General features: G+C 46.9%; 1 protein-coding gene across 4 annotated transcripts; it reads right to left on the minus strand.

Moving 5' to 3' along the window:
- Positions 1–484: 484 nt before the first annotated feature.
- Positions 485–14,194, minus strand: pla2g4f.1 (phospholipase A2, group IVF, tandem duplicate 1). 4 transcript variants are annotated; one of them, XM_053876084.1, is made up of 28 exons: positions 14,124–14,194; positions 12,197–12,333; positions 11,805–12,014; positions 10,162–10,216; positions 9,778–9,850; positions 9,411–9,547; positions 9,178–9,309; positions 9,073–9,107; positions 8,950–8,992; positions 8,692–8,764; positions 8,493–8,629; positions 8,295–8,426; positions 7,212–7,252; positions 7,100–7,142; positions 6,990–7,041; positions 6,818–6,924; positions 6,620–6,718; positions 5,044–5,078; positions 4,840–4,978; positions 4,626–4,762; positions 4,340–4,562; positions 4,168–4,276; positions 3,959–4,096; positions 3,787–3,894; positions 3,517–3,696; positions 1,944–2,116; positions 1,666–1,852; positions 485–1,482 (listed from the first exon to the last, which is right to left on the minus strand). In XM_053876084.1, the coding sequence occupies exons 4-28, from the start codon at positions 10,168–10,170 to the stop codon at positions 1,268–1,270; spliced, it is 2,757 nt and encodes a 918-aa protein (XP_053732059.1). In that variant the 5' UTR covers positions 10,171–10,216; positions 11,805–12,014; positions 12,197–12,333; positions 14,124–14,194; the 3' UTR covers positions 485–1,267. The 4 variants fall into 4 exon arrangements, with proteins under 4 accessions (XP_053732059.1, XP_053732056.1, XP_053732058.1 ...); XM_053876081.1 differs by having other exon boundaries at positions 10,961–12,014; XM_053876083.1 differs by lacking the exon at positions 11,805–12,014.
- Between the last annotated feature and the right edge of the window lie 938 nt (positions 14,195–15,132).

The raw sequence follows: 15,132 nt of genomic DNA on the forward strand, positions 1-15,132 counted from the left end.
GAAACAAGTTTGTCTCATTGGACACGGAGGGTACTGGGATGGAGACAGGTGATGTTGAGAAACAAGGTCATGAACATAGCTCTTAATAAAAGGAGATTAGTGGATGGATCTGGTGATGGACAGTGAAATGGTTCCTCAATGTGTCAGCCTCATGAGTGACCTCCCCTGTAGAAGTTTTGAGCAGCCATGTAGTTTCTCAGAGAGGAATCCGAAGTGCGTCGATGAGCCGAAACTCGATTAGCAGGAGACGTAATTGAATCCGAACAGACGTGATCTGCGCAGCAGCATGTCACACCCTCCCAGCTTTGCAGCAATCTAATAGAGAGCAGCTTCTCCATGGTGAGCTGATGGCCTCGGATAAGCTGCAGCCACCACTCACTATGTCAGTCCAGGCTCTCTCAGGAACTTTAGATGAGGACAGAGGCAGAAAATGTGTTTCACAGAAACTCAATTTAAACTCTTCAGAAGCAAAACAACAGTCATGTTTTATTTTCCTCTCCATCTCTGGCAGGGAACTGAGTGGAGAAACAAGATCTACCAGCTGGCCCTGGCCATAACAATCGAGTCAAGGAACAGGACAGTTAGACTGGTGAGAGACTTTATGAATGTGTGAATGAGGTGATGCAGAGGTGAAGCTTCTTCAGGCACCAACAACAAATGCACATGGATCCACCATTGGATGTAAACCAGCCTGAAACGGGAGTAGGATGATGATGATGATGATGATGATGATAATGAAAATGACAATGGGGTGGTGGAGGAGGAGGAAGAGGAAGAGAGGGAGGATGATGGTGAGGAAGAAGAGGAGAGAAGACCAGGGAGGAAGATGATGTTGATGATGACGATGGCGAGGAGGAGGTGGATGTGAAAGAAAAGGAGGGAGGAAGATGATGATGATGATGAGGAGGAGGAAGACGAAGAAGAGGAGGAGGAAGAGGAGAAGATGGATGATGGGAGGAAGAATAGGAGGAGAGAGGATGAGGAGGAGGAGGAAGAAGAAGAGGAGGAGGGAGATGAGGAAAAGGAGGATGATGGTGAGGAAGAAGAGGAAGAGAGGAGTGGAGGGAGGAGGAGGTGGATGTGGAAGAAGAGGAGGGAGGAAGATGATGATGAGGAGGAAGAAGAAGAGGAGGGTGAGGAGGATGATCGTGAGGAAGAAGAAGAGGAGGAAGAGAAGGAGGAAGAAGAGGAAAAGAGAAGAGGAGGGAGAGGGAGGATGATAATGGAGATGATGACAATGGTGAAGATGATGATAGTGGCAATGTTGTCATCTCTGCCTCTTGGATTTCTTCTTCTCCATCACCCTCCTCACTGTTTCTAGAATCTTGTCCTTGTTGTTGAGCATGTTGTAGGACATGAGCTGAACAAGAGCATCGTAGTCCTGTGGAGAGTAGGTGAAGTTGAGGGTGGTGTAAGGTGAATCGGAGGTGCTCACGTCCACCAGTCCGGCCTGCAGCTCCTCCTCCGTCTCCCTCCTCACTCCTGCAGAGGTCACATAGCAGTCAGCCAGAGGCCGTGTCAGACCTGCATCACTTGAGCTCTGACTCCTTCTGTCAGGGGTTGCGGGGAGTCAGAGTCCATCACAAACTGACTCCACAGGTCGACGACCTCAGTTTCAGCTCTGGGTTGGTCATGATGTGGATGAGCTTGTTCTCCTCCACTCACCGGGGCTTTTGAAGTCTTTGTAGCTCACGTTGACCAGCGGCATGTGGATGACGACTGGAGCGTCAGGATTGTCCTCGTCCTCCAGCACATACAGCTCCTGCTGCGGCTCCTTCTCCAGACCATCAAAGTCAGCGATGGGGAAGGGGATGCCGTGGTCCTTGCAGTACGCTGCCGTTCTCCTCATGACCTGCACCATCACCCACAGGGACAGGAGGAAGGTGAGTTCTGAGAAGAGGTTTGGTGTCGAGCAACACGTGAAGCTGCTGTTTTTTTCAAACCTTGAAGAACTTCTGCGGTTCCCAGGCGTAGCTCAGCGACAGGATCAAGTCCACATTTCGCTCTGGACGCAGGACGGGGATGCAGCCGATGTTGATGTCGTGCCCGGCGTCCACCAGATGAAGAGTGGGGTCATGGGGGGTCATGTGGTTTGGGAAAGCATCGGGATGAGTCTCTGGAGAGGAGGGGCGCTGAGGTCAGTCTTTTAACACAGCAACATCTTAAAATGCCGTCCTTTGTCTTCAGCTGTTTCTACTGGGGCTTTGTGTTGACTGCAGCAGCTGTATGTTCCTAAACCTTTATTGGTTGATTCCACAGGGATGGTCCTCCATCAGGATGACTCACAGCAATGATAACAATGATAACCAGCTCAGAGGTAAGAGACACTCGATGTTTGCAGTCTTTCGTGGACAGATCCTGACGCACGAAAGAGACTGAGGTGTTTGACAAGCTTTCACAAACTACTGAGAGAAGGAGAATACGTTCAATGTTACATTGACTCTTGATCCTGCTGCTTTTGTGTTTGTATTTATGTCATGTTTTATGAGGACCATAACCCTTTCCCCAGCCTCTCCCTCGAAACCTAACCCTCCACAACACATGGCTCACCTGAACCAGGACTCTGAACCAAACTGGAACCCAGTTAGAATCACCCTGTTATTTTGAAGTCTTCATCCTCAAATTGAGGCTAAACCTTGTGGGCCCAGCCAAATGTCCCCGCAAAGTTGGATAAACAAGGCCACAAGTCTTGGCAGCGGCGTCCTCTTCCGCGTCCCCATTAGGCTTCACTGATGGAGGACACACTCTCACAGGCAGCGCTAATGCTACGAGCCGCCATCAGTTAGGGACCATCAACAAATTCTAAAGCCTCAAAGTATGAGTGACATCTTCAATAAGACCATGGAAAACAAGCATTTTAGGAGAGAGAATTGTGAAAAGGTTTTTCATCACACAAGACAAAGGACTGACAGTTTGGATCATGATCTGGAGAATAGAATATGACTCCATGATCGTTTCTTCACCTGGTTTCTAATGTTTCTTCAGTAGCATCTAGGAAATGTGTCCAGACTGCTCCATAGTTCAAGTCAACTGTTCAGAGACATGAGATACAGCAGACAGACGGCTCCATTTAACCCCTAAATAAAGCTGGCAGAGCAGCCTGTCAGACACCAGCGGCTTCTACCAGAGACGTGAAACATTGAGTTTCTCATCTCTGCACACACACAGTTCACTGTTCTATTGAAACATCAACAGATCATGATGTTGGAGACAAACTCCACTAATAAGGTTCATTATAAAACAGTTTCTAGAGAGACTGTAATGTCCAACACATGGAAGAGAAGGAACATGGATTTATCCTGATAATTATCGTTATCGCCAAAATGACAACATTTATCGCAATAACGTTTTTGTCCATATCGCCCGTCCCCACTACAAACTATTCTCTTACTGTAACTGACTTTCATTTTGACTGACTTAATGAAAACACAATCAGACCTCCGTCACCAGATAGATGACTCAGCACGTTCATGTTTGGAAAGGTTCCTCAAGCCTCCTGTGCGCAGCCTCACTCACCTTTCCAGGCTTGGAAGTGCTTGTGTTTGCTGTAGTCCTTGTGGAGGAAGAGGCCACGGAGATAGTTGAAGGCCTCAGCGACGGCCGGTCGGTTCTTCAGGAAGTTGGTCAGCATGCTGCCGATGTCGGACATGGGCTGGATGCCCACCGTGTCTAAAGCTGGAGTCTCAGTGTCCACCTCTGTCAACAGCAGAAAACCTTCAGCAAGTCACTTCAGGGTCACGGACGCCGTGAGGTTCCTGGAAAGCAGGCGTGTCCCAAGGTGCTCACCGATGTTGCTGATGTCTGGCCCCACCCAGGGGCTCCAGGTGGGATCGTAGCCGGTGAGGCGCTTCCACAGCTGGGTCAGGTTGACAGAGATGACGCTGCTGAACATTCCTGAGGAAACATGGCCGTGTGAGGAGCCGTGGCACCACGTGACCCAGGTGGGCGGCGGTCTCACCAAGGAGGTACGGGAGGCGGATTTCTGGAAGTTTCTTCACAATGTGTCCAAGGAAGAATTGGCTCCCGAAATTCTCAGTCTGCACGAAGGCCCCGTACTTTGGGATGCCCACCTCGTAGGGCGTGAACTCGCACCACTCTGAGCAGGGGAGCGAGAGACATGTCAGGTCAGGATCACGACCCTTCGGTCTTGTCAGTCCGGACAGTTACCGGCCTCTGTCTCGGGGCCGTCCCTCACGTTGATGGCTGTGTAGATGGGGTAGGGGTTCTGGCCCTCATTCACACTCATCTGCTGCTCAGACAAGAGGCTGATGGTTTTCTGCGACACATCAGAAGATCACTTCAGCCTCTCTTCAGCCTTCAGAAGAAAGGCTGGTCTTACATTCCCAAAGACCAGATTCTCCAGCATGAGAGCCGCCATGTCGATGATGGACACGTGGAAGCCGCTGTCCCTCTTCGCCGCCAGCTCTTCTCTATAGTAGTAGAGCTTCTCAGGGGAGAAGAGGCCCATGAAGCTCTTGGTCATCTGCTTCTTTATCAGACTGATCTGATCTGGCAAGTTCTTCTGGGACCAGAGGGCGTCCTGATAGAGACTGGCCATGGCCCTGTGTGATGGAGGAGGACATGCTCGGAACACACAGGGACCTTGTGACCCCTGCACCACTCACCAGGTGGAGCCAGACACGCCGGTGATGTAGCTGACGGCGTCCAGCAGCCCGATGTCCTGCAGGGCCTTCAGATGACCCAGCAGACACGTCATGGCCCTCGACCCACCACCAGAACCCACCACAGCGATGGTCGGAAGCTGAGAGAGGAGCGATGAGAGACCCTGGATCAGAACCTCATCTCCGTCCATGAGACCTGGAACTGACGTCAACAAACCTCATCTGGATCAGCAGCAACGTCAGGACCCAAAAGTTTCCGTAGAGCTTCAGTGACCATTAACTTCCTCTTGTCCAGAAAAGCTTTCTCCTGCTGAGGAATGTCGACTTCCACTCGGACCGCCAGGAATTCTTCCTCACTGCCATGAGAGTGGGGCCAACCATGACAGTCTTGTCTTCACATCTCCACCCCCCCAAATGTTACCTGTCACGTGTTTCCAAATCTAAATCCACCGTTTCCTGAACAGAAAAACATACAAATCTCAACATACATACCAAATATTAGCCGCACACATGCAATTTAAGAAGGAAAATGGATCTTTTTCATACATAAGCCGCACTGGTCCATAAGCCGCGTGTGCACTGCCGCTGTCTGCGCCTCAGAAAATGCATGCGGATCACTTCTAGTGATGCTCTAATTCTAGTTTTGAAAACGGGGTCCAGCATTGAGACTGACTCATGAAACAATCTCAGCAATGTTTTGAACATGAATCATGAACTCCTCACATCTTATTTACATTTAAAGTGTTCAAAATTTGCTGTTTTCTCCCCCCAGATCGGCATTCACCGATCACGCCGTGATCAGCCTTTCAAAATGGCTGGCCGACCTATTGGAACATCCCCAGTAAAACTCCATATATTAGCCGCATCGTTGTATAAACCGCAGGGTTCAGACCGCAAGAAAAAACGTAGCAGCTTATTGTCCGAAAAAAGGGAAAAAAATAAATATATATATATATATATATATATATATATATATATATATATACATATATATTTGTAGTAAAGGAAAGAATCATTATAAAAATATTAGAGGTTGGATTCAATTAAAAAAAAATCAAGTTAATTACAGAATTTGTGATTAATTCATCTCAATTAAATTTAGTTTCATGTTAAAAGAATATTTGCCACCAGGAGCCATATTTTTCAATTTGAATGAATGTGGTATATTACTGAATCAGATGATGGAGCCATACATACAATTAAACAACAAAATATTGTTTATTTTGCATCAGTTTGACAACAGCACAATAAATCACCATGGTGTCTATATTCAAGTTTTTATATCACCTTATTTAAACTAATGCTCTTTTAACATCTTGAAAATATTTGTGTAAGAATTTCAATGTTATAAGAATTTCAAATGTAGTAGAATCCCTGGCCATTGTCTAGTGAAAAACCTCCCCGAACAAAAGCAAACAGATGCTTTTGTTTGCTTTTGTTCAGGGAGGATTCCTCCATGTTTGTTGTTGTTGTTCTCATCCTAGCTGCCACGTGTCTTGTGCATCAGTGGGATCAGTGGACTCCTGCACTGACAAAGGTTCCCTGTTGTCTGGAGAGCAAACTGTTCAATTCAATTAAATTCATTTTTTGTGGTAATTAATTCATCGTAATTAACTCATCAAAGTCCCACCACTAAAAAGTATGTTTTTCTTTATTTTTATTATTATTCGGGGTCAGTCAAGTATAACAACTTCCCAGGAGACTCCTGCATCTGAGAGTGTTATTGTGGCAACAGCTTAGCAATTATTTGACTCAGATATTTCCTTTTATGAAAACGTATTTTTTTGCTAAATGGATGTTTCCAGATTGTTTCCGACAAAGCGGTCTGGTGTGTCGGGAGGGGAATAATTCCAAACCCTAGCTGAAAGCCTGGGTGGAGGTGACCACCATGCAGGTCACACTAAACACATTGACAACGCTGCATCCAAAATGAATGAATCAAACAATGAAAAGAACTAACTGAATGGTCAGATGACAAATCTTGATGTTGCTCTCACCTCATCGATGAGGAGCGACACTTTAGCAGAGTACTTTGGGGGAAGCGGCTTGAGAGGGACTGCACTTTCCAACTCCTCGGCAGGGTATCCACCCACAGGCTGAAGGAGAGAGCAGCAGAGTCAGAGGGTGGTGGACTGAGCGGGGCCGCGGCAGCATCCGTCTCATACGTTCCATGAGATTTCAAAGGGTCACCTCACCGTCACCCCAAGCTCCGTGCTCAAGTCCCTGTTGATGTGATATCTCAGCTTGGAGGAGACACTGTGGATCTCCTGATAGGCACCTCGAACCTGGACCACTTTGTCGGCTGCCAGATGAAACACACGGAGGAGTCAGTCCAGCAGGAGCTGACACACCGACGCTCAGACGTACAGTGGTGCTGCAGCTGCTCAGAGTTGACCTCCAGAGCCGTGAATGGCGGCGCCTGCAGGACATAGCTCTGTTAACATCGGTGTTGACCAGAAATAACATCATGAACCTACCATGACTATTCCATTGCTGAGATATTCCAAGGGAGGATCATCACTGCACGGAAAACACAAATAGTCTTTGGAGCGACTACGAAAACTTAGCGTTGTCTAGAGTGTTGGTTACCGCTGCAGAAGTTCTAAGTCCAGCACAAGTGTTTTGCCGACCTGCAGACGGAGGAAGAAAGCTTTGTGTTATTGTAATGGTTTGTGGAGGTGGCTGTAAGACAGAGAGAGCTGAACCACTGCATTAGACTGAACCATGAGCTTAGCTGAGAGTCTGGCTCTCCAAAAAAAGACTCCTTCCATTTGTATCAGAAGAAAGATGCGCGTGTAGCTTGGCTGATGATAATCTCCCTTTAGTAGGGATGCTCCGATGATCGGTGACCGCCGATCACTACCTGTCACTGCCGTTCACAACAACCGATAACGTGTGACAGCCAGCTCTGGCTGGTTGTGATGCGATCGCTCCTCCCTCCTCGCTGGTCACTCAGCAGCAGCATGTCTGCTGTGGAGCTTCTTTCCATCTGTCATGGAAAGTTTGCATCCTGCAGCACATGCAGGGGAAAATGCTGCGCAGGGAAGCGCCTTCAAATGAAACACGCCATTTAAAGCTCCAGCACTTGACGGAGCACGCAGAGTTTTCTGGGCTCATGAAAGTGAGAGCGCTGGTTCCTCAGCAGCTGTTAGCGCAGCTCGCGCTTAGCAACAGTCGTTGGTCTGAGCGTGACATTCGGAATAGGAAATAATTATTGATTTCACCGAGCTGGATGAGCAGCCTTTCTCAGGTGTCGTTTATGCGGAGACGGAAACGGAAACAACCAATCCGTTGCTGTTTTGGAGTCAGGTGCAGCGTCCATTAGCCACCTGAATCTTTTGAAAACGTCCAGAGTGGAAACTTTCATAAATGCAGTGCTCTCTGTCTCAGAGTCCCGCTACTGTATGTCACTATTGCACTGACGAAGCAAAGTCTCAAGAGACTCACCTGCGACGTCTCACATCAAATTAAATGTTTTTCAGTTGTCCTTTTGACAGAATAGTTGCTGCCTTCAGCAAGGCTTTTCTATGTTTTGCCTCCTTAAAGAGCTATATAAAAACCTGAAACTGGTGCATGGCCAGTTTCAGGTCACACTCGTATCTGACCATTGATGACATCACACTGAAAGACTCTCCAAATAGACCAGCCATAATGACCTTGATGACCTCTCACCTCAGGATCGATCTCAAACACTTTGGTCTCCTTCTGGCCAACGGTGAGGTTGCTGAGGTCGAACAGGAGAGTGGAGATGTGGTCATCACGAGACAACCGGTCCTCATCATAGAGCTGGATCTCCAGGACACTCTGCCAACCAGCAGCAGACGTCAAAGTGTGCTGAATCAACGGGTGCGACCCCAGCAGTAGACCGACCTTCACGCGCTCGGGGAGCCTGTAGGAGAAGACCTGGTCCCAGACAGGGTGGTCCGTGTTGGACACGGTCTTGGTGCGGCACTTTCTGGCCGTGGCGGTGGGCAGTGAGAGGATGACGTAGCAGTCGGACCCGGAATCTGGAGCAGGAAAGCTCGAGAAGTTCTGTCTGAGCACTGAAGTATGAGGGAGGAGGACTCACAGAAGTCTTGGCTGTGAGGAATGGTGGCTCGGACCACGGTGACATTCAGGGTCTGGTAGGACACGGCTTCCTTCTGTTGAATGATAATATCAGTCATGAAGCGCTATCATCAGCGGCTGTGAGCAAGGTCAAGTCTCGTGTCATGGCTGAACCTTCCTGGAAGGCTCGCCAACCGACCGCACCGTGGCAGAGAACATGGGAGCCCATGACTCTAATGTGAATCATCTAAGTTGAAAGGGTGTTCTGAGCTGGACATACCTTCACGCGCACGCCTTCTGGGCGACTGATGGGATTGCTGATGCTAAAACAACACAGAAGAAAACAGAGGTTAGGTTTTCTTTACAAGCAAATTCAGCAAAACTAAGTAAAGGCAGTAGAAACCTCTTTTGAAGATGGAAGTCCAGCCAGAGTTTCCCCTGCAGCCTCACAAAAAGACGACAGACACATGAGTCTCACAGGTGAACGTGCGCAAGGTCACCAGCTCACCTGAGGCTCCATCCGAAACATCTTTGTCGTCTTCTCTCCGACACTCAGTGTGCTGATGTCAACGCTCAGGGTCCAGAGCAGGTCGTCATACTTGAGCGGGTCCTCGTCGTAGAGCCGCACCTCCAGAATGCCCTGAAACAGACGTCACCCTGAGAGCACTGTTCCAGGCTTGAATCCTGCAGTGTTCAGCTGGAGCACCCTCCTCACAGTTTCTCTCTGCCACTGCGACTCACCTGGACTCTGTCTTTGACATTGAAGGTGAAGGTTTGATTCCACTCTGGGTTCTTGTTGTTGGGGGCGATGGTTGTCCTGAAGACTCGTGAGGACACGGCAGGAAGGTGCAGGGTGACGTACGAGTCGGTTTCTGACCCTGCAGAGCAAAGACTGTTGCAGGAAGGACCACACCGACCGTGGCTGGAGGGGATCGAGTCCGGGACATTTATAGATCAAGACCAAGATGAGAGCCAAACATTTGGAGGTCGAGACCGAGGCAAGACCAGATCAAACGGATCCAAAAATGTACCAAAGCTATTTCCTGCTGATGAACTTGCTGAGATACAGCTTGAAGAACCGCCAAAAAGTCAGAGAAACATTCCTTACAATAATCAGAAGAGGAGATGTTTTCAGCCTTCAGGACAGAGACCTTCAGTGTCCAGGAGACCGGAGCCGAGCTCTGTAGAAGACCCGGAAGCAGGGCGAGTCAGTGTGAGAGAGTTTGTGCAGATGATTCTTTCCAACATCAAGCGTGAGGAACATGTCAAAGCTCAAGTGACAGGCAAACAACAGAGAGAGTTGCTACAAGCCGGATTTCAACCTCTAGCTGTGTGATGTTTTCAACATCAAGGATGTGATGCAGGAACCGCCTCTCGTTTCATCTCACCTCAGTAACAAGTGAGTTTCAGCGGCTTCTCAGTGGCAATCTATTCACTCACAACTGGATTCATGAACACGATGGAGAAGCTTTTGAGCTCAGCTTCCACTCACCTCTGCCATCACTGGAGTTTGGGAGGATTCCACAGTCAAATGAGACCTATACTTTCTGAAGGAAGAAAGAGGGAAACATGAACACGCTGTCGCAGAACCAGCCGCAGTTGAATCGTACCTAACAAACTCCTGACTTTGTCACAGACTTGTCCAGAAAAAAACAACAACTTAAAAAATGCAGCTCTGCTTGCACTTTCTTCAGCAGAAGACAATGGGGAAGTTCAGGCAGGACAAGGGTTTGCGAGAAGACTCAACAATAATGTTGAAGAATGTCGCTCCAGGGTTCGACAGACTGACAGACAGGTTCGCCAACCGACAGAAATATGGACTTAGAGGACGCGTCAGTAGTTTTACAGACAGCACATTTTCCACAGAATAACATATGAAACTTTGCTCACACACCATTCATGACGATCAGATTTAGGTTTTATAGTGCGATTATTTTTAGGAACTTAATTGTAATGAAATACATCAATATTTCCGCTGTAAAAACTCTGCTCACTGACACCTAAATACTTGCACGAGGTTGATGTTTGACCGTGAATGAAAAATGTAGGGAAAACAAAAGGGATCAGAAATGTAGTTCTTCCACCGTTTAGTGACCTGCACGCGCATGTTTCTGCATTAGTGCCGATGTTGTATCTGTGGCAGATGTTGTGTGAATGTTCCCATTTCGAGCGTCTTAACAGCGAGGCGGACTCTCATGAACACGCACGCGCGCGCAGACAGGTACAGACCGCTGCTAGATTTACTCGCATGTGAAACAACGAGTCCGAGAACACATGTCGCACAGTCTTACCTGAGGCTGAGCCGCCAACATGTGAAGAGGGTCAGGAGGAAGACTACTATATGTGTACGGCAGGGGGCGTGGCGTGGCGGGGCGAGGGGCGCGGTCTTGTCGCGGAAATTAAACTCTTCAGTCGATGAAATGCAGCAGAAGACAGATCTAAAATGCTCTATTCGTGTGTCGTTTAAAAAAAGACTGAATCCGTTTGACACTTTTTAATCATTAATTTTAATCTTTAATCGAATTCTATGGGTAATTTATTTGAATAAAGTCACCTGTCGTGTGACCCCACACAATGACCTCTACTGTCCTGTTAAATTTAACCAGCTGAATTACTGGAGGAAGCACCAGTGTGTGTGTGTGACTCATTTAGCTAAACTTGACAGAACACCTCATTGTGAAGACATTTGGCCTGGTTGGACCTTTTGGCTTGGCTCAGGTTAGCCTTGTGTTTTGGATGGTGAGAGACTGGGGAAAGCATCGTGGCAATGAGAGGTCCTCACAAAGATGGGAATACTCCTGGTGAGGTCCAAATTTTGGGAACACCCCCCCGTGCTTGTTTGTCAAACTTTGTACAGACCAATTCTTGACACTATCCTTGGAAGGACTGCATGACATTGTGGGGACATTTGGCTGGACCCCACAAATCCAAGTCTCAATTTGAGGATGAAGACTTCAAAATAACTCGGTGATTGTAACTGGGATCCAGTTTGGTTCAGAGTCCTGGTCCAGGTGAGCCATGTGTTTTGGATGGTTAGGTTTAGGGGGAGAGGCTGGGGAAAGGGTGATGGCTATGAGAGGTCCCCACAAGGATGGTGTGTTGGAATAGGTAGAGTTTATGGTGATGTTTTCTCACCTGACGGTTGAATATAACCCAGATACTCATTAATTTCCGATGATGGTCCCATTTCCCCGGGAACAATGGCGACGGCAAAGTTGTCTGAACCACTCACAATTCAGTGTAAGTGGTGATAATTAGGGATGCATCGATCCCAATCCTGGTATCGGGTACCAAACCAATCTAGACACTTGTGTGTGTTTTCGGGCATCGGTGAGATCCAGGATCCTGGCATTGAAACACACGTGCTGTTATGATGAACATGCCAGCAGCAGCTAACAGCAGACGCAGCGCTGAGATCACTCAGTAAATCACACATCAGTTAACCCACATGTATTTGTTAAACGTTTTCTTGAATTAAAGATGCGCTTAAAACGATGATCCTGAACTTAAAATCAAGACAAGTTTACCTGTTAACAGTTGCCCAGGTGTTTTGTTCAGAAAGCAGCTCTCATTTGTTCAGTCCAACCCTGGTTCTCACGCTTTGTCCAGCAATGATTCCGAGGAGTTTTCACAGAACAGTGGCGATGACAGAGGAAAGTCAACACTTGGAAAGCAAATACAAATGTTTCAATAACAAACTCCTAATCTCCAGTTGAAATGACAGGATTAGTCCGAGATCTTCAGAGACACCAGCTTCCGCATCCTGGAACGAACAAGCTGAGCAAGAGAAGCAACTACAAAGAACGACACCGACATCCAAGTACCACTTTGTGGAAGACAAAAATTAAACACTAATTAAAGGACAAATGGGAAGAAGAAACAACAGGCAGATAGATTTGCACCACTAAAAAAAACTAGTGGGACCACAGACCTCAAAAACACACGGAGAAGACGCTCGTAGATTTGGACTCACAGGACTGAACAGTATGCACTTCATGACTCTTATGAACTAACACATGTTGTGTGACTGTCCAACAAAATCCACTCAAAATTCACCTCAGTCACATAGTGAGACACATTATGGTGCACGGAATACAGAGGAAATGCATTGCGCTTTAGCTAGAATGGCATATTTTATTTAAGTAACTAGTTGGTGGCGCTGTGGCAGAAAAGAAATTGCCAACCGCCATGAACAAGAAGAAGGAGCAAAGGTCACCGGAGTATGGTGAGGAGAGGGAGTGTCGGAGAGCTGCAGGTCCAGACTCGACCCAAGGTGTTCACTCCTCACTCTCACACCTGCTTCCGTCACCACAGAGCGATGTGACCAGGTGACCCATGTCACTTCAGTGTGTGGGAAGCAGTCATTTATTATTAATAAATTCATTAATTATAATGATTTCCTTCCACAGCTGAAGCCGACACATGTACAAAATGCAGATTTGAAAGCAGCGCTAAATCAGTAGTGGTAGAATGTTAGATTTGATCTTATTTTCTCTGTCGTCAGGGTTGTTTACCCTCTCCTCGAACACCATTCTTGTTCACAAGCTTTCTCTTTATCTCGGTTCGCATCACGATTCCACTCCCAGGCACATACCTTCTCATATCAATGAAACGGCCGTGACTAACGTTTATAATTGCACAGCGCAGAACGTGTTTGGGAGGGTCTGCTGCTGTGATGAGGTCATGCGAGGACCAGTCAGACAGGTTGTCCAGGGACTCGCGCGGCTCACGTGTCCGACCTACAGCTGTCAGGAGCTCTCACTCTAAAGAGACGTCAATGCTGCGTCGCTTTACCACGCACATCCTGCTGAGCTCACATCACTAGTCAGGTGAGGAGCCACCCGGAGGCCGACAACTTGCTCCTCCAGAGATTCTCATGTCCAGCTGAAGCCTCTCAAAAAAGTACGGTGGCTGAGAAGTGCAAAACACATTCACAAACTTTTGAAACAAATATGCACAAACTCTTGAAACAAATATACAAATAGCGAAAGACATTTAAAACATTTCAACCAAATTTCTTTAGCAAAGCATTTTTTGATTGTATTTCCAAATTTGTAAATGAGTTTTCAGAGTTTATAAATTTGTTTTCCAACTTTGTAAATTTGTTTCAAAACTTTATAAAATTGTTTTCAGGGTTGGTAAAAATGTTTGTTTTACCAACTCTGAAAAACCGCTTTTACAAATTTGGACATACAAATGCGAGGAAAACATTTTGTTTGCTGGAAAGGTTTTTTAATTTGTCGTAAATGTGTTACGTTGTAAATTGGTTCCAAGAGTTTGTACATTTGTTTTGCACTTGTTAGCCACCTCTTCAGCATCCTGACCAGAACCTCAGTCTGGTTCTCCCTAGGTTTCTGCCTGGAGTCAACACTCAGGAGTTGAGGCTCAACTGTCCTCTGACTTCAGCTCCCTCAGCTCACTCTCAAGGAAGAAGAGAAGCAGCCGTGAACTCACCTGAGAGCTGAATGTAGCTCGGCTGAACACGCAGCAGTTCTCAGCTGCACTGTCTGTCTGCCCCTCAGTTGATCCGGAAGTGGGCGTGTCTGTCTGTGATTGACACCTGGTGTCCCTCCTCTGGTCTGATGGAGAATGGTTTCAACTTAACTGTCAGTAAGAGGGAACTCAGGGAACGACATGACACCACCATGGAGCGATCAGCTGAGGACGACCTCTTCTCTTAGAAGAAACTTAAGGGAGGAAACTGCATCAGGTCGTGACAATCTACTGAAGTTCTCTTTCTGACCGCTGGAGGGCGCCAGATATCCAGTATTGTCCCGCTGTGGAACATGACCCGGACCCGGACCGTGTTTCGCTTTGTCCGTGCTGGTTGTGCCTCATCACCGTGACGTTCCTCTGTCAGAGCGGCTGATGTCATGTGGCTGTCCTGACGGCTCGGATCTCCGGTGGCACGTGTTTCTATCTTATTTTCAAAAGTCGCTAAAAGTAATTTTATTTTTTGTTTTTCAGGAGAAGTCAGTCTCTCGGTTGTTACTGTTTATTTATTTGTTTATTTATATGTCAGTTAAACGACGTCAAGTTCAATCTTCTAGATGGTATTTTGAAGACACGAGATGTCGTCCTGTGATGATGTTTTAATTCACATCATTACTTTACCATTTATTGCCCTGTAAAATAAAACAAATCGTTTAGGTTTCACTTTCAATTGTTTTTGTTCTGCTTTAATATATATAAAAAAAAATCGGTATTGTTGTTTTCTCCGCAGTAGTGAGAATTAAAGACACGAACGGGAAAACGATCTAAATTAACGGCGTATTCCTCCAATAAAAAGCCAGGTGGATTCTTGTGACTTAGTCGCTGCGTTGACATTTATTTACTCCATTAATCTCGTCATTAAATCAACTGAAAACAGCGATTGTCGCTGTATTATTAAGTGAGTAATAATGACCGCAGTCACATTTCATTTTAGGTCGTATTAAATTTATTTTAATTTATGATATATTTT

Source organism: Synchiropus splendidus, chromosome 9 (genome assembly GCF_027744825.2).
Source record: "Synchiropus splendidus isolate RoL2022-P1 chromosome 9, RoL_Sspl_1.0, whole genome shotgun sequence".
Taxonomy (NCBI): Eukaryota; Metazoa; Chordata; class Actinopteri; order Syngnathiformes; family Callionymidae; genus Synchiropus; species Synchiropus splendidus.

Coding starts and splice junctions, on each gene's coding strand:
- pla2g4f.1 (XM_053876083.1), bottom strand. Junction 8,993..9,072: donor GACTTCCATCTTCAAAAGAG/GTTTCTACTGCC, acceptor GTGTTGTTTTAG/CATCAGCAATCCCATCAGTC. Junction 4,563..4,625: donor GGCGTGTCTGGCTCCACCTG/GTGAGTGGTGCA, acceptor TCCATCACACAG/GGCCATGGCCAGTCTCTATC.